General features: G+C 36.4%; 1 protein-coding gene across 4 annotated transcripts in view; it reads right to left on the bottom strand.

Moving 5' to 3' along the window:
• Positions 1–3176: 3176 nt before the first annotated feature.
• Positions 3177–18703, bottom strand: part of GK5 (glycerol kinase 5) — a 77492-nt gene continuing 61965 nt past the window's right edge. For 2 of the 4 annotated variants that reach the window (XM_032346943.1, XM_032346950.1), the window contains exons 12-16: positions 15422–15516; positions 9757–9860; positions 8417–8476; positions 7674–7807; positions 3177–4124 (exon numbers count right to left, since the gene is read on the bottom strand). In XM_032346943.1, coding sequence (XP_032202834.1) covers positions 3976–4124; positions 7674–7807; positions 8417–8476; positions 9757–9860; positions 15422–15516 — 542 coding nt within the window. In that variant the 3' untranslated portion in view covers positions 3177–3975. Of the gene's footprint in view, positions 4125–4759; positions 4900–7673; positions 7808–8416; positions 8477–9756; positions 9861–15421; positions 15517–18703 lie in introns of all 4 variants that reach the window. The other 2 variants (XR_004286750.1, XM_032346958.1) reach the window with 2 other exon arrangements.

Here is an 18703-nt window from a genome sequence, read left to right as displayed (position 1 = left end):
TTCTGAAGTTATTTCCCTCTAACATCAGAGGGTTTGGTGTTCTTAAGATTCAATTTCTGAGCTGTCTGTACTCAAATGCAAAACCTGTGAATGCAGAGGCTTCAACTGTACCTTAGAAAGTTGATGTAACTATGTATATTTATAGATGTGTATCTCTACATAAATACATATGCAAATATATAACCATATGAAGAATTTTAAAATAAACAATAGGAGGATTTGAGCTCTCACAGGCTGACACTTGAAGAACATGGGGGTTAGGAGTGCCGACCCCCTGTGCAGTCCAAGATCTATATGTAATTTTTTACTCCCCCAAATTTTAACTACTGATAGCCTATTGTTGACCAGAATCCTTACTGATAATATAAAGTCAATTAACACACAGTTTTGTATGTTATATGCATTATTCACTGTATTCTTATAGTAAACTAAGCTAGAGAAAAGGAAATGTTATTAAGAAGATCATAAGGAAAATACATTTACAATACAGTACATGTATTTATGGAAAAAATCTGCATATAAGTGGACCTGCACAGTTCATACCCATGTTGTTCAAGGGTCGGCTGTTGTCCTTCTTAATCCAACAAAACATATTTTACTTGCAACAAATATAAGCTGCTTCCTATCAACAAATGTATTTGAACCAAGGATAAAATATATATGCAAAAAAAGTTGCACTTAAAAAATAAAAATTCACCCCATCAATAGGAAGGAACAGAGTTAGGTTCTGTGGAAGTAGACATGGTTTCTGCTCTTTTTTTTTTTTTTTCAGATTTTATTTATTTGAGAGAGAATGAGAGAGAGCAGGAGATGGGGGAGGGTCAGAGAGAGAAGCTGACCCCATGCTGAGCTGGGAGCCCCATGTGGAACTCAATTCTGGGACTCCAGGATCATGACCTGAGCTGAAGGCAATCACTTAACTGACTGAGCCACCCAGGTGACGGACATGGTTTCTGCTTTTGAGGAACTTCCAGTTTGATAGGAAGCTTGCACAGACGCAAATAAGAGAGTGATCATCTCTTTTGTTCAGAGGTGAAAAGGAAGCAAAAAGGCAGATCAAATCAAGATGCTCTGCAGAATGTATTAATCCTATACTGAAGTCATAAACCCAATTATTAAACCACAGAGGATGCAGGCATGGGGATGGGGGCGAGTGGGTAAAAATAGCAGAAGAAAATTACAACATAAAATTTTTCTTTTCTTTTTTTTTTTCTTTTTTTTTTTGCCTCACTAACCAGTAATGTAGAAACCCTATTTAAGATAACAACCAGCTCTTTTTGCTAACAACCATTTCCTAAAGTAAAATGAGGCAGAGAGAAAAGGAGCATGAGAGACACACTCCATTTGCTGAGTCTTCAATTTTCTTCTAATAGTCTATATTAGTGGTTCTCCATCGGGGGTGATACTGCCTCCTGGGGGTCATTCGGCAGTGCTAGGAGACATTTTTGACCACAGCAACTGGGGGATGCTACTTGTTAGCAGGCAGAGCTGCCAAATACCTTATAATGCACAATACAACATCCCAAGATGAAGAATTACCTGCCCAAATGTCAATAATGCTAACACTGCGAAACCCTATTATGGTGGGATATAAAAAAATTAAAAATCATTAAGTCTAGGTACGAAAGCAATTAATAAACATTTTCCTCCTTGATAAGATAGCTACAAACCTCCTAAAAATATCTGATAGATCCATAATGGGAAAATAAAACATGCTGAGAAATCTTAGCACAAATTTTTTCAAACAGCAAATATTAGCATATAAATGAAAATTAACTTGGGAGATGAAAATGATAAATCTTTTTGCTCAACTGATTTTGAATATCAACTGTTTCTACAACCACAAAAGCTAATGTGGGCACGTTTCTGATTTAGGTCAAATCTGGCAAAAGATTTACTAAACTGTGTCACTAAAAACAGCCAGAAGTAGTAAAAAAAGAAAAAAAAAATTAATTCTAGACTAACAAAGGAAAAAATTAGCCACTAATTTTTGAGGAGCTGCTCAATTCTGATAAGACATGTTCAGTTACTTTTTCACATTATCTAAAAGGTATTAATCCTTTATTTTGTGGTGGATAAGAAAGAAGGATGTGAAAAAGAAATGAGCTACCAAATTTTAAGTATTAATAATATTACAATTCAGTATATCCTAACACAAAGAGATAATTCTTTCCTATGAAATCATGCCCACTGAGAAGCAGAATCTGTAAGAAGTAGTCAAACAACGGAACAGCTTGTATGTGATCTGATTTTGATAAAAGGGCTATAATTGGTCACTAAGCTCTATAAAAGGGACATAAGAAAAATGAAAAGAATAAAAAGAAGAATATTATCTAATTAATGGAATCTGGCTTGTTACAGTAAACAAAATACCTCCACTTCAAAAAATATTTCCACATCTTAATTAATGGAGTTAATCATACTATGTATTGGCTATTATGATTCCATCAAAAATGTTAACACAAGAAGACAAAGTTCACTGAAATGGAATTTGCAGGAATGCAGTGTGACCTCTAGTTCTATTCTATCTGTCACTGAAATGGACCTATATGATGGCAACAGCAAAATTCCCTATAATAGACACTTTTAAAATTACATTAGTATTTAACAACCAGCTCTATAACAGTAGATCTTTATGTGATAAAGCCTGTCCAAGAGGGAAATATATTCATTATTGCTACAAATCAAAATGGAACCTAGCCCCAGTGGAGGGAGGGCCAAATAACCTGAGAACAAGTTGGACAGTAGTCAACTGCCACAGGACAATTTTACACCGGCCCGAAGCTACTCACTAACTCATGGTTCTTTTACATTTGTTTCTATCAAGGAAGCTTGAGAATGTGGAACTATCCTCTCTATGGAGCTCTGGCCCAGGAACTGTCGGGCAATCATTTGCATGAATACACCTCCATTAACTCTGTCAGCTACTCACTGCTCCTGTCTCACAGAGATGAGCAGATTGAACAAAAATAAAAGATACCTGGATAAGTAAAATACCCCAGTGGAGGCAATTCTTATATCACCAATGAGTTAGGGCACTTTCTTCAAATTAAGCTCTGTCATTTAGGCACTTAATAAAAGCAAAAGACATTTATGCAAGCATCTCAATGACAAAGATAAAGAATAGAAAGAGAAAAGCAAGATTTATATCCACTATCTGCATTTTGTAAAAAAAAAAAAAAAAAAAAAAAAAAAAGTTACACTTTAGCCAGAAGTTTCTGAATATAAATCCTATTTGAGGAAGAAAATATTTTCTTGTCCCTTATGAATCATTACCCTTTGTAGTATAATTCACTAAAGTTATTTTTTCAATACAAAAAGAATGCTTAGATTTTGGTTAAACAAGGAAAAATTAAGGCAGTGTCTTTAAGCCCAATAAAGGAAAAAACTGATTAACAAATAAGCCTATCTGAGAGGGGCATTTTGAGCTCATTATCTGGATACAGTATTGAACAATTATGACTTTAAATATAAAATATTAATGTTTCAAAACTCCCCCATTTCCTCAGTTATTCTTTCTTCCTCGCTATGGGAACTTCATATAGCCCATTTAATTTTAAAGAATTAAAGGAACATTTGTCACTTAATTTTGGAACAAAATACGAATGGTGCTTGACCCAGAACTATCAACTCAGATAGTAAACAATTATGTTCATATGTATTCTTGACCCAGTATAAAAAGGAGAAGGATCCGCAGCTGTCAAAATATGGTTGGAAATGGCTAACGGCATTTGGAATCTGCTACAAAACAGAAGATAGAAAGTTTTGAGGTACTGTTGCCTTACAGTCTTATCAAGGTTTAGATTTAAAAATCTAAATGAGGGATTTTTTTGTTTTGTTTTGTATTCAAAAAAGCAGGTTACAAAGCTCATCTGAAATCTCAGTCATTGTTGTATTGGTTATCATCCCTGAGCTGTGTCTCATCTGCGTGTCGTATCAAACAGCTGTATATGGTTTCAGTCATTCCACTTAGTGCTACATCTTGTTATACCAATTCATGGAACGTTTCACTGCTTTGACCCAGTTTTCCATGCTCATTTCATATTCTTGCCATTTCTTCTGCGGCTTGAAAACAACTTCACTTTGCCTCAGTTTCTTCAGTTCCTCCTTGTCAGCCCAAAACCCTATGAATAGAAAAAATCACTCTCAAATTTTAAGTCAAATAAGGAGTCCATAAAGTTTATCCACAAACCTATGCAAACTGGTGCACAGGTAAACAACTATTGTTTTAAAACACAATTTAAAATATTTTTGCTGCTTTTGAATTTTGTTAGATTGACTATCCCTGGGAATAAGTCCACCAGGATTTTAAAATCATTTTGTTTCTATCAGCTTTATTTCTGTATGGCAGGGCACCAAACCATTTCCAGACCAACCTCACCCTATCATCATTTAATTTCATGACTTGCTAAGAAAAGTAATTTCTTCCAAGTAAGAAATTGTATACTTTCCTTTTAATAACTAAAAAAAGATAAATTAGGATTTTTGTCATATATCTTGAGGTAAGAGGCAACTCTCTGGGATATGCATAAATTCAAAGTTGGGACTGAACGTAGTTTCTTTTTCAAACTATTTTATTTCATACAAGTTACTTATCTCCCACTTCCTGATAATATTGTCCTGGCATATATTGTTCTTCATAAAGAGGAGCATGTGATTTATAATAAAAAGCAGCAAGAACACACTTTTATATCTATGACCGTAAGTAATCTGAAATGGCTGAGGTGTCTTATTAATTAACCTGGTGTATTTCACTTACTCTGAAGTACTAATAGAGTTGACAAGTCTTCTTGAGGAATATTTTCTCTTATCAATAAAGCAGACACAAAATTCTTTCCTCTCATATTTTCTGTCAGGACACATTCTTTCTAACTGACAAAGTCAGCCTTTTAGATTTATCTATATTTAAAGATATTAATTTATAGAAGTTACTAAAAGACTAAAAATAGTTTTTATTAGTATACTAAAATTAGATAAGTCTAGTCATGAAAACAAGCATGTTCTTAAAATCCTTATTTCCAGAATTAATTATTTACTCTCCAAGGCATATGTATTTTTTTTAAAGATTTCCTTCCTTCCTTCCTTCCTTTAGCGTGTGATCTGAGGGAGAGACAGAGGGAGGAGAGAGAAAATCTCAAGCTCTCTGCACTGAGCATGGAGCCCAATACAGAGCTCGCTCACATCCCTGAAATCATGACGTGAACCGACATCAAAAGTCAAATGTTTAATCCACTGAGCCACCCAGGTGCCCCATGACATACATATTTTTTAAAGTACTTTTATTAAGTATGTATCAAATAGAGTCATCTCATGGGTGAATTTTGAAAATAGAGAGGATGTACATAGCCTTCAAGTCTCAGATTCCTGAAAGAGAAGCAATCCAACCAGAAATCTCAGCTTTTCTGAGACAATAAAACTATTCCCTGTAGTTAGTGAAGTCTCTGTACTGGAAGGGTTTGAAATTAAGTATAGTATAGATACAATGAAACAGCTAAAGCTCAAACCACTATGTTATTTTTTTTAAAGGCTGATTTTATTTGTTTTTTTTATCTGTTTATTTATTTGTCAGAAAGAGAGCACAAGCAGCAGGAGAGGCAGGCAGAGGGAGAAGCAGGCTCCTTAACAAGCAAGGAGCCCAACATAGGACTCGACCCCAGAATCAGGATCATGACCCAATCAGGAAGCAGATGCCTAACCGACGGATCCACCCAGATGTCCTGCCACGACGTTATGTTTAAGAATAATCTGTATGATTACGTGGGTGGCTCAGAGGGTTAAGCCTCTGCCTTCGGCTCAGGTCATGATCTCAGGGTCTTGGGATCGAGCCCCACATCGGGCTCTCTGCTCAGCAGGGAGCCTGCTTCCTCCTCCTCTCTCTCTGCCTGCCTCTCTGCCTACTTGTGATCTCTATCAAATAAATAAATAACATCTTTAAAAAAAAAAAAGCCCAAAATTAAAAAAAAAAAAAAAAAAAAAGAGTAATCTGTATGTGGGGACGCCTGAGTGGCTCAGTCAGTTAAGCATCGGCCTTTGGCTCAGGTCATGATCGCAGGGTCCTGGGATTAAGCATCAGGTTCCTTCCTCCATGAGAAGACTGCTTCTCCTCTGCTGCTCCCCCTGCTTGAGCTTTCTTGTTCTCTCTACCAAATAAATAAATAAAATCATAAAAAAAAGAATAATCTGTAAGTGTTATCTAAAATAATTAAAATGTTCAAGAGAATCTGATATATTTTTAGTCTTACGAGGTGAAAAGGCACAGAAAGATTTTATTTACCTTATAAGTAATATCAGAATGTTTATGAGCATTTAATTTACTGTAAATATAAGCATAATTTCTTCATTTTGCAAGATTTAAAATTTATTTAAGTGCACTAGAAGATTTTCTTTGTTACACTTCTAAGTTTGCTTAGTTAGGCATATAAAATTATTAAAAAGAAAGTCAATTGTATTAAATTTGTATTAGTTGAAATATACAAAAGAATTTAACTGAATTTGTAAATGGAAATATTATTCAAGGGAAAGTTCTTTTCTTCAACTTTAATTAACCACACATTAATCAATGAGCAAATGAAAGTGACTGTTTCAATTTTATTCAAAGTTAACAGATTTTCACTAGAATAAAGTTAAAGTTGAACTTACCAAGATTTCAAACTTTTTACATTTGTAACTTTAATATATTAAATATTAGCCTAAAGCTCTTAACTACAAAATATTGTTTTGAACAAACACTCTTTCCCTTCCACACAGGAATGTATTAAATATTCCCAGTGTCCCAAGTCAGCATCCTGCTTCCTAGGGAACCCTCTACTTGGCTTCCCTGAGTCTATTCTTCACCCTCCCAAATAATCGTCACACTAATTGCCAAAGTGGTCTGTTCAAATATAGATCTATCCATGTCCCTCCCCTGCTTAAAATTCTACGGTGGCTCTCCAGTGCCTTCACAATTAAGTTCAAACTCCTGTATGAGGAGTCTACCACAATTGGACCTCTGTTTCTCTCCAGCCTTTCCTCTTGCTTTTCCTCTATTAGCACTTACTGTAATGGGCTGGGACATTTGCACAGGCTGCTTTCTTTATTGGACCACTCATCTCTTGTGGCTCCTTACTGCCTCTTCTGGCTGCCTGCTGACTCCTTCAAAACTGAACCTCCTCTGGGAAGCCTGCACCACTTGCTTAAAGCTATGGCTGTCCACCGGGTTTATCACACAAGTCTAATAACTGGTTGACTTGCCTGACTGTAACTAGAGACTCCCATAGCAGGGACTATGCCTTTTAAACTCTATTCCCAGCAGTGACTGTCATGTAGCAGGTACTCAACATATTTTCAATAAGCAAAAGAATGGAATGGTTTCTAATGCCAAAGAAAAGCCTATCTGCTCTGGAAGTTTACCCAGAGACCTTTCCTCCGCTGAAGACAGAGCAGTTGAAAATTAATTCTCCTTGCCTCATAATTCTGACTGAAGGAGTGAAGGAAGGAGGAAGGGAGGGGAAGAAAACCTACCCACAGAGGAGGTCAAAGGAGTATTCTGTGAGTTATGTGCATATGTGTATGGAGCTTAATGAACACCAGGGTTTTCCAGAGCCTCTCTATAATTCTGTGATTTGGGAAGAGAAATGCTATTGGCAAGAAACAGCGTCCAAGACAGCTCTCGCTTTTATAAAATCCACACATACCAACAGCAAGGCCAGCCAGAGAAGCTGCACCAAGGCAGGACATGTCTATGTTGACGGGTCTCTCTATATTAGCATTAATCAGGTCTGAAGTCATCTGCATAACAAAATTGTTCCTACAAACTCCTCCATCTGCCCTGTGGGGACCAAGATATTTGAGATAAATTATTCCAATAGAAGCATAAAAACATTCATTTTTTTTAAAAGGGCCACATATATTTTTTTTTATTCTTGATTTTGTAAGTTCAACTTTTAATTCCAAAACTGTATCATTCCACATTGACCTGAAGTCAATCTTAATTAGAATCATTAGATTCTCACTAGGCAATCTTCAAACACTTTTCCTTATTCCTAACATCAATCTTCCCACCCACCCTGTTTGTAAAGACTAGCTCAAATTAGGCCAAGTAAACTAAGCCAATGTAAACATTCATTTGGACATACCAGCAAAGAAAATTTGATGTTTCCATGCCAAAAGGATAGCCACACATACAAAAAGGAGATTTTAAAGATGTTTATAATATACATACGTGGATTAGGATCTTCCTAAATTCTATATTGTGTTATGTTCTCTATAAATCCAAAGTCTTTTCTTTCCAAATTCCTATGACCAAGAATTTTGTTGCAAAAGAACTAGGCATAATTTTTTTTGAAATCCTGAATAATCATAATGATGAAAATACTAATAGCAATTACTATTCACTTCCAATTTCTAATTAAATCTATTGAAAACAAAGTTAACATACCGGACTTTTGTCACAGGGATATGGATCTCTTTCTGCATCAGCTCATACAACTGTTTGTTTCTAGTAAAAAAATCAAGATAACTATTTAGGGAACATTCATAGCATGATAATTCTCTATCTTTTTCTAATCTAGAAAAATAAAAACTTTGGTCTTATTTATGTGGCATTTATAAAATATACAAAAGAAAACATTAAACCAACATATTAATATTCAAAAATATTATGCTAACTGGAAGTTGATAATAAATGCTCAAACAAGCAAGAGGTTCGGGGCCTAGTGCTTTCATGTTGATAAAAGGGAGCCTATTTTTCATTTAGAAATAAATTTAATCTATTGTCCTTACTACAAATAAAAATTTAAAGCAAGCACTCATTTATTAGACAGCAATTAGGATAATATGACATATATAACATCTAATAGAATTCATCAACTATAAAAATAATCACTTTGTAATCACAGACATTTTTATTTTAAATGTTCCAAATGTTCCATATTTATGACAGCCAGATTCTTAACTTTAATAAACTACAACTGTGTCATAATGAAAAGACCACAGGGAAAGATACAAAAAAAGTAATTTTATCCTTTATCAATAAGGATAGATTTTTCTATCCTTACAAAAAAAGTAATTTTATCCTTTATCAATAAGGATAGATCTTTCTATCCTTATTGATAAAGGAGAATTCTAATGATTCTAATTAAATTCTAATTCTCTGAAAGCCCAAATTTTAAATCTTTTATGCTTAAGAAATTAGATACAGTTGACCCTTGAATAACACAGGGATTAGGGATATTAACCCACCACAAAATCAAAAATCCATGTGTAAATTCTGATTCCCCTAAAACTTTACTAATAGCGTACTTTTGGCAGGAAGCCTTACTGATAACAGTCAATTGATACATATTTTGTATGTTATATGTGTTATATACTGTATTCTTCAATAAAATAAGCTAGAAAAATGAAAATGTTATTAAAAAAATCATAAGGAAGAGAAAATACATTTATAGTCCTGTACCGTGTTTACTGAAAAAATTCACATGTTTAAGTGGATTTGCACAGTTCAAACCCATGGTGTTCAAGGGCCAACTGCATTTTAAAAAATCCTCTATTTTCACATATCAAATCTAAATGATACTGGTTCTATTGCATCTAAAAAAAAAAGAGATGTTACAGCAATTAAGCAATAGGAGCAGATTATGTCATAAGCAGTATGACTTTATAAAAAGTTAAAATTAAGAAATTTCATAATTTAGTTTAGCAGAAATTAACAGAAGGAAATGGAAATACCATTTCCATTTGGTATATGAGGAAGGGAGAGTTTAGGGCAGGTTCTGGTACCTGAAAGCTATGGACTCCAATATTGCTCGTACGAGATGGTATTTATTGGTGGAAGGCTTCAAGCCCATAAAAGAGGCACATGCACAGGGATCATTTAGTGGAGCCTAAAGAAAGAGATAGGAAGAATTTTTTTTTAATTTTTTATTTTTTTTATAGACATATAATGTGTTATTAGCCCCAGGGGTACAGGTCTGTGAATTGCCAGGTTTACACACTTCACAGCACTCACCATAGCATATACCCTCCCCAATGTCTATAACCTCATCACCCTCTCCCAAACCATGTTGAATCTCCACTGGGAAGAATTTTTATTATTGTTCTAAATTATATCTATAGTCTTGAAGACATAGTATGCAATAAAAACACAGCCATGGTAGAAAAAAGAATGCTTGGAGTTAAGAAGTTTTAAAATAAATGACAGCCCCATAGTAAGTGAACTATTACAATAACTCTTTAATAGGACCTAAGCAGGGCTGAGTCATAGGTACTGGACTTAGCTAAACCTTCTGTCTGAACTCATACGAAGTGAAGGGACTGAGGCAGAGTAACAAATTATTAATCATTTTTTTTCAGAGTAACAAACTATTGAATATCTAGCTCTATAAGAAGAAATGAAAAGCAATCCTAGTATTTCCCCTTTTCTCCATCTGTAAAGTTTTTACACCAGAACCGTTTTTGTAGAGTGTTTTTTAAAAAATATACATTAGTCTTAAGATTAAAAAACTATTAATGCAGAATATGTGTTTTCCAGTGTCATAACTTACACCTAGTATGCTGTCAGACATTCAAATTAAACTCTTTTATTTCTTAGCTTATAATCTTATTGCCTCATAGAAGAAATGACTCGGCCTAACTTCTGTCTTTAAAAGAGCCGAAGTCTTGAGCTGGAATTCTGTATCTGTAGGATGAAGTTTGTTTTCATCTTTGCATCCCCCAAAATGCAAAACAATTCTGGGACAAAAAGATGAAGAGCAAAGACCCCTGCCAGAGTTTATAATCTCACATGGAAAGACACAGAAGAATGGTTTCAATGTTAAGATATGGGGTCGCAACAGAGGGAAGTATTAGTGCTATCAGGAAATGATGATCCCCAAGAAAAATGCCTTCTAGCTTCAGGGCCTTGAGATATCATCTCAATAACTGGAAAACTTTCCACCACCACTTTTCCTGGTTAATCCTACTCCCCTTCCAGATCTTGGCTCAGATTCCTCTGGGAAAACTTCTGATCCCAGAGACAAGACCAAGCCTCTATCGTCGTTTTTATTTTTGTTTTCAAGATTGTATTTATTTATTTGACACAGAGAGAAAGAGAGCACAAGCAGGGGGAGCAGCAGAGGGAGAGGGAGACCCAGACTCCCTGCTGAGCAGGGAGCCCAATGTAGAGTTTGAGCCCAACCTGAGCCCAAGGCAGATGCTAAACTGACTGAGCCACTCAGGTGCCCCCTCCATCACCGCTTTTATGGAACCCTAGAGCTTCACATCATATCATATATTTACAATCATGTATACTTGTGTGAACATTTGTTAAAAGTCTGTCTTCCCTGCAGAAACTCATTCCTATAAGTTTCCAGGGCCTTGCACTGCATCTGGCCCCCACAGGGCATCCTCACATATTTGTTCAATTAATGAACAAACAATACTCTTCCTCATTACTTAATTGAAGAAATTCCATATTACATCTTATCCTTCCTGTAGCCGTGATTTTCCTCCTATTGTGATTTTATCCTGATTATTTTTCAAATTTATTAACGTGTTTTGGTGATTCACTCAGTAAAAGCTTATTTATACAGTCACGCTGGCTTCTATCAGGTGATACAATACTGTAAAACAAAGAGAGGTCAGATTTAGCTAGTTCAATGAGTCCCTAGCAGTGTGCTATGTATTTTCTGTGTAAAAACATTTTCTTTTAATATACCACATAAAGTCCTGGTATGACTGGCCTGAAATCACTTTTGTAAAATTGGTAAGCACATAAATTTATAATTAATTAGTAACAGGTGAATCTGAGGGGTAATAAATTCCATAGAGACCCAAAAAGTCCTTTTCGGTTACAGTTCCCCTGTATTAGTTAGTCCAAGTGAGTCTGTCTTTGGGATGATATGGTAAGAAAAACATGGCAAAGTCCTTTGGGCCTGGTCACACCTTGCCAGGACAGAGCCTCCAGCCACATTTCTAATCTGTCACTGTCAATCCCATTGAGTAAGCCTCCCAGACCATCAACCAAACAGGAACAGCAGGACTCAGTAAAGTTTTGTTTGGAAGCCAAAGCTAACCTAGCTGACTCCTGCCCAAGGAACAGACTGCCTGCCACCACAGGCTCTTGTTACCACTAGGATCTTAGCCTAATATGCTGAGGCCTTGCAGGATGGTTAACTCCTCTTGCCCTTTGTCAACTGTGAACTTAAACACAAACTCCTGTGGCACCTACTATGTATTCCCAATGTCACTTTTTATACTCTATCATGAACCAGTACAGCAGAGTGGTTAAGAACCTAGACTCTGGAATCAGAACATCTGGGTCCTGAAACCAGCTCTGCCACTCACTAGCTGTGTGAGACCATACAAGTGATTTAACAGCTCTACTTCAGTTTTCCCATCTTTGGAATGGGATGATAAGAGCATCTTCTGCCTTATGGAGTTACTGAGGATTAAATGAGATAACACATGACATTTAGAACAGTGCCTGAAAAGAATTTGCTATAATTTTATATTACTATTATTTCTTACTAAAACCCTTCCCACTACTGACTTTCTTCATAACCCTTTCTGTGCCTTCTGAATCAATCCTTCCTTCTATTGTAAATAAATTCTCCTAACCTGTAACCAACTCTGAGAAGTTCTCTCTACTCATTCTGTGGTTGCTATAACATGACCAGCTCTGTGCTGGGCAAACAGCTTCAGTGGTGGCTATCCACAGGAGGACCTTCAAGCTTCCAGATCACGGGTCCTAGAAAAACACAACTACTTCCCATGGTCACCCTAGGCCACTATGCATCTACTGTTAGAGGAGACACTTCCCTTCCCCCATGTTTGCTTAGGACCACATCAACTTCACGTTTTACCTCCCTTCACCTTTCCATGATGCAGAGATCTCAGTCACTCACAAGACCAGAGATGGCATTCCCAGTACTTGCTGGCCACATCTCTTTCTGAAGGAACTGCTTGAATCCACAGACCTTGTTGTCTACAGCAGCCATGTTCCAAGCCCTAGTTCCACTGCCAGTGTCACAACTATGGGGACTGAGCAGGACTAACTTAGAATCTGTGTAAAGCTTGAGAAGACCAGGTGCTTCAGTCAGAGTCTCAGATTTCCCAGAAAAGACCATCTCAGAAAAAGACCATCAACAGGGGGAACTGAAGCTAAAAGGCACAAAGTGTTAGAACGTTGTGTGTATTTCCAAATAATGGAGAAACAGAGAGTGTGGGGAAAATGACAATTAAGCAGAAGTTAGGAGGAAGAAAGAATACAGAGCAGAGCTGGTAATGAGAAAAGGGGACCCACAGAGAAGAAACCACAAAGAACATTAAGAACTGCAAAGTCAGTTGCTAACTCCTTTCCAGTATCAGTGAACTACCAGCTCCCCGCACGGTAGGAAGAGCGAGCCGGTTCCCTGCAAACCTAAGAAACCTCATTGGAGCATGACTCCTCAGCCTCTGAAGACCAGCCCTTGGTCCACAGTCCTGTCCATCCTACCACTGCCACCACCATAGTAACTTTCAAGTTAGGCAGCTAGCCACTGATTCCTGCCTCTGATGCCTGTCAAAGATACTCTCCATTAGTGTCTCCCCCGACAAACCATAAGCTCTGAAGAGTGAAGCCACAATGGCTGCACCAACTGATGTCACCCCAGGGTTATGGCCCCCATGCTCTAGCTCACCCCTTGCCATTCCCAGAAGTGGTTGTCCTGGACGTACCGCTTTCCTCAAAGTGTCCCCCACACCCCTTTCTCAACAGAGTCCCTGGAGAAATTAAGGCTATGGTGATTTTTTAATATCTTACCCCCTGTTATCTATGGTATAACAATATTCTAAAATTAAAGGCAGTATGGCAGATACTTGACCCTTCCCTCCATTTCCCCATCCCTCATTTTCTTTAGCTGTTGACATAGGCTGCTTGTCAGTGATCTCTCTCCTACTTTCCAAATAGTTTAGTATCAATACACTACTGTTGTCTGAATTAACTTGAATTAATTTTTGGTTTCTACTGAGGAGTTTCAATGCTACTTTGGGAAATCCTTGGTCTGCAGCCTTCCCCCGCTCCTCTCAAACCCAACATATTGCCAGGAGGCAGTCATGGCAGAATAAGGACACTTTTTATTAACACGAAATTAAAAATGTTATCTGTGAGAGGTTTGTCTAATCTTCTGGGCTTTAGCAGTATTTTTTAATCATATATTTTAAATTATTTTTAGAGGCAGATGGACTGAGGCAGAAGTTAAAAACAGAGGTGTCAAGATAAAGCCACTATTAAGTCCCCCAGCATATTTCTCAAAAAGGGAAGAATACCCAGTAGCCTAATTAAATCCTACCTTGGCTGATGACAACTATTCATCTCAAGCTTCCTCCTGAAACCTCAACCAAACAAATATTCTTCACCCCCTGTCCTAGGATGGATGCTATTTAGTTTCCTCATATCACCCTAAAAGAGGACACAGTGCAACCTCTACTGCATAGTTTATAAACTTTCAGTCCTTTAGGATAATGTATATAGAAGGAAATTGTTACAGATATTAAACTAATGACCATTAAAAGTTTAGATTCAAAATATGGTATTTTTAGAGATTTGAAACACCCTGATCTAATCTTTTTTCACCAGTTTCTACATTATATTGTCCAAACTTTCAAATTTGGGGCTTTTTTAAAAACTAATTTCCTGAGAATGGGATGGACTAGAAGTAGAGAAATTTTTATTTTCTGAAAGGAAACATATTTATAAGAGGATTAAAAGGCCAGTATTAAGATTTCCAAAAAATTGAATTTTGTTCATAATAATATACCTGAAAAGTTTTTTAAAGATCTTATTACAGTATGCTAAAATCAAAGGCAATATCACAGATCTTTCAAGTAAATACTAAGTTAAATATTACAAAGCCAAGTCTTTTACTGGGTTCACTTTTTGATTAGGCGAAGTAACCAATACTTTATTACAACAGTTAACCAAAAGAAATTTTGATTTTTTTAAAAAAGTTAATGAAACTAAAAAAAAAAGTTAATGAAACATAAGTTATTGCAAAATATGCCCGTATGTGTGTGTGTGTGTGGGGGGGCATGCACACATGTAATCTTCACATTATTTTTCTAATTCTCAATGGGATACTTCCTCTAAGTAAAACAATGCCAATATACAGGTATATCTTTACCTACTGGGAAATGGCAAATTTTGGTTATGATAAAGTAATCCCAAGTCTTATGTAAAAGTTCTATACTAAACCTGCCAACTTCTCATTTCCACACGGGTGGAGCTCCAGGCTGAATGTGCTGTATTTTCTTATCCCTGCTAAGTCACAGCTCCTCAGCCCCAGAACATGCCTTCACCCTCACAATGATCAGTGCCCAAATTTTCAGGTAAGGGAGTGGCAGGTACATAATTTTGAGTGTGGGTATGAGGATAGAAATGTCTGTTGTCACTGACTAAAAAAAAATTTAAAAAATTTTTTAAAAATACCTGCAATCCACTAAAAGATGGAACAAAACAGACTCCTTCAGAATCTTCTAAACTTTTGGCCATTTTTTCAGTCTCAGCAGCATCTGTGAAAAGATCTGCAAAAACAAAAACAAATAATTTAAAAACCCATAAAACAAAACAGAGGGGCTAGGAAATGACAACAGAATTATGTTATATGACTGGTATTTACCTGCATCCAAAATTTATTATGAGTACACTGTGAAAGTGTCAACAGAAAGGTCAATCTGCTCTAGTACTATCTGGGCTCCAACATTTCACAGGTTTAGGGACCTGTGGAAGATTTTAGAAGGGCTCTGTATGGAGCACACCTTACCTTTTCCTTTAAAAATATTTAGGCTGTTTACAAGACAGCTGGGTGGCTCAGTCCATTGAATGCTTAAAATACTCTCTCCCTCTCCCTCTGCAACCCACCACCCATCCCCCTGCATGCATGCTCTATGTCTGTCTCTCTCTCAAATAAATAGATAAATAAAAATATATGGGCTATTTAAAAATCAATTATGTGTGTTTTTTGGCATTAAAATCAATTATTCTCCTGAAGATAACACCATTTCTAGTTCTCTGATAAAGAGATCCGAGTACTGAGTCAACTGAAAAACTACTCCATCTAATGCGTTCCATCAGGGGTGACCAATAAGTAGATATACTAATAGCCAATCTTGAAGAAACAAAAAAAATCAAGATCCACTTAATTTAGTATACTATTTCTACTGAAGTATATAACATACATATAGAAATATACATATAGAAACATACATCTTTGAACACTCATAGACATTCTTTTTGTGAACATATGTATATGTTTCTGTGTGATATATATGAAAGGATGGAACTGCTAGTCCTAAGGTCTACACATATAGTACTAGTTTTAGAAGATACTGCGAAACCATTTTCCAAAGTGGTTATGCCAAATTAAGGCTCCTGACAACAGTAAGAAAATTTCAGCTATACCACATTATTGCCTATAATTGATACTGTCTATGTTTTTCATTTTAGCTATTTTAGTGGTATTGCATGACAGTTTGATTTTTGTGTTCTCTATTAACTAATGAAGTTGAAATCCTTTTCATTGACCACTTGGATATCTTTGTGAAGTGACTCGAATAAGCATGTAGGACAGACAGCATAGATCAGATGATAAAGTCAAAAATCAGTCATCATAAAAATTGATGGCTTTGTACAGCCTTAAGTAAAATGGCTTAATTTAATTGTATGTTTTGTTATTCTTGTAGTGGAAAATTGATTAAAGACAAGAAGGTTAAGGAACACCTACATTAAAATGCAAGTTAATAAGGACTGTTCAATAATAACTATAAATTTTATTCAAAATGAATTCTTAGATCCATTAGTCACATTTGTTTGGTCAAAATGTTCACATAACACATTAAAATATATCTAGTACTTCAAAAACTAATATTAAAAAAATAACATTAGTTTTAGGGGCACCTGGGTGGCTCAGTTGGTTAAGCGTCTGACCCTTGGTTTCAGCTCAGATCATGATCTCAGGGTTGTGCAGACATCAGGCTCTGGGCTCCAGACTCAGCACAAAATCTGCTTGAGGTTCTCTCATTCCGCCTCTCCCTCTCCCCCCACTTGCATGCTTTTCCTCTCTCTCAAATAAATTAAATCTTTAAAAAAAATTATGGTTTTGAAATCTGTATGTTTTATTAAGGATTTTATTTATTTATTTGACAGAGAGAGATCACAAGTAGACAGAGAGGCAGGCAGAGAGAGAGAGGGAAGCAGGCTCTCCACTGAGCAGGAGCCCAATGCAGAACTCGATCCCAGGACCCTGAGACCATGACCTGAGCCAAAAGCAGTGGCATAACCCAATGAGCCACCCAGGCGCCCCTGAAACTGTATGTTTTAAAAAATCATGTCCATATATATATATTTTTTTAAATCAAAAATTGGAAAACATACAAGACGGCTAGTTTGAGAAAAGTTTTTGGCAATAGGCAAAGAAATGGGGGGGAAGGAATTTAATTTATTTACATTTTTCACTGGTTGTTCCATACTTGCTTAAAGAATTTCTCTAAATAATCTTCCACTTAAACTGTTCTCAAATGAGCTTACTGATGGAAAATCTTTGAGAGTAAGCACTTTGTCTCACCCATGGAACACAGCTAAGGATCTTGGACAGAATGTGTAGAAAAGCTATCTGAGGACTCAGAAGAATAAGTCTGGTCAGGGAACTCTAACACCAAACCAATGGTGAGTTTCCTGTTTTTAATTTCTATGGTATTTCCTGGCCTAGACTCAGGGACAGCCTAAAACCTAACACCTGGATCTGTATACTGGGTGCAAATATGAAGAGTTTCTTCAGAAGAACACTCTTTTTGGTCTGAGGAGCAGGATTCAGGACAGAATTCTATAGGACAGAAGGTGAGCCGATACTCTGGATTTTGCTTTTTGGATTTTTTTTCATTCTACCTGAACAAGAGAGGAAAGGCAGTGAAGAGACAGAGAGAGAGAGAATGAAAACAGAACTTCATGGATCTGTGAGACAATAAGAAATGTCCAAACATTTCTTTGATTTGAATCCCAGAAGAAAAAGACAAAGAATGCAGTCCAGAAAAACCATCTGAAGAAAAACAGTTACCATAAACATCCCATAGTGGATGAAAGATAAAAATCTATAGGTTCAAGAAGTTCAGAATATTGCAACTGGATAAACACAAAAAAACTGATGCCCAGGCATACAATAATAAAACTGAAAATTAAAACCTGAAGGCAAAGAATACGTCTTAAAAGCAACCAGATTATATATTGGGGAACAAATATTCAAATGACTGGAGGTTTCTCATCAAAACTACAAAGGTCTAAAGGCAGTGGAACATCTTTTTAAGTACTAAAAAAAAAATGTCAACCTAGAATTCTATCTTATTAATGAATTTATTTTTTATTTAATTTATTTATTTGAAAGGAGAGAGAGTGCAAGAGAACATCAGAGAGGGGAGGGGCAGAGGGAAAGGGAGAAGCAGACTTCCCCATGAGCCAGGAGCCTGACCTAGGGCTTGATCCTGGGACCTGGGGCTCGATCCCAGTACTCGAGATCAGGACCTGAGCTGAAGGCAGACAATCCATTGAGCCACCCATGTGCCCCTCAACCTAGAATTCTATATCCCAGTAAGAATATCCCTCAGAAATAAAGACAGTCTCTGATGAAGGAGAATTAAGAGAATTTGTTGTTAACATATTATAAAAGAAATGTTAATCTATATGCAGAAAAACAAAAAAAGGATCTTGACTTAAACTTCA

The sequence above is a fragment of the Mustela erminea genome, chromosome 1 (assembly GCF_009829155.1).
Source record: "Mustela erminea isolate mMusErm1 chromosome 1, mMusErm1.Pri, whole genome shotgun sequence".
NCBI classification, from domain to species: Eukaryota; Metazoa; Chordata; class Mammalia; order Carnivora; family Mustelidae; genus Mustela; species Mustela erminea.
The sequence above is the reverse complement of the archived record's forward strand: the minus strand, read 5'-3'. Positions and strand labels throughout refer to the sequence as shown.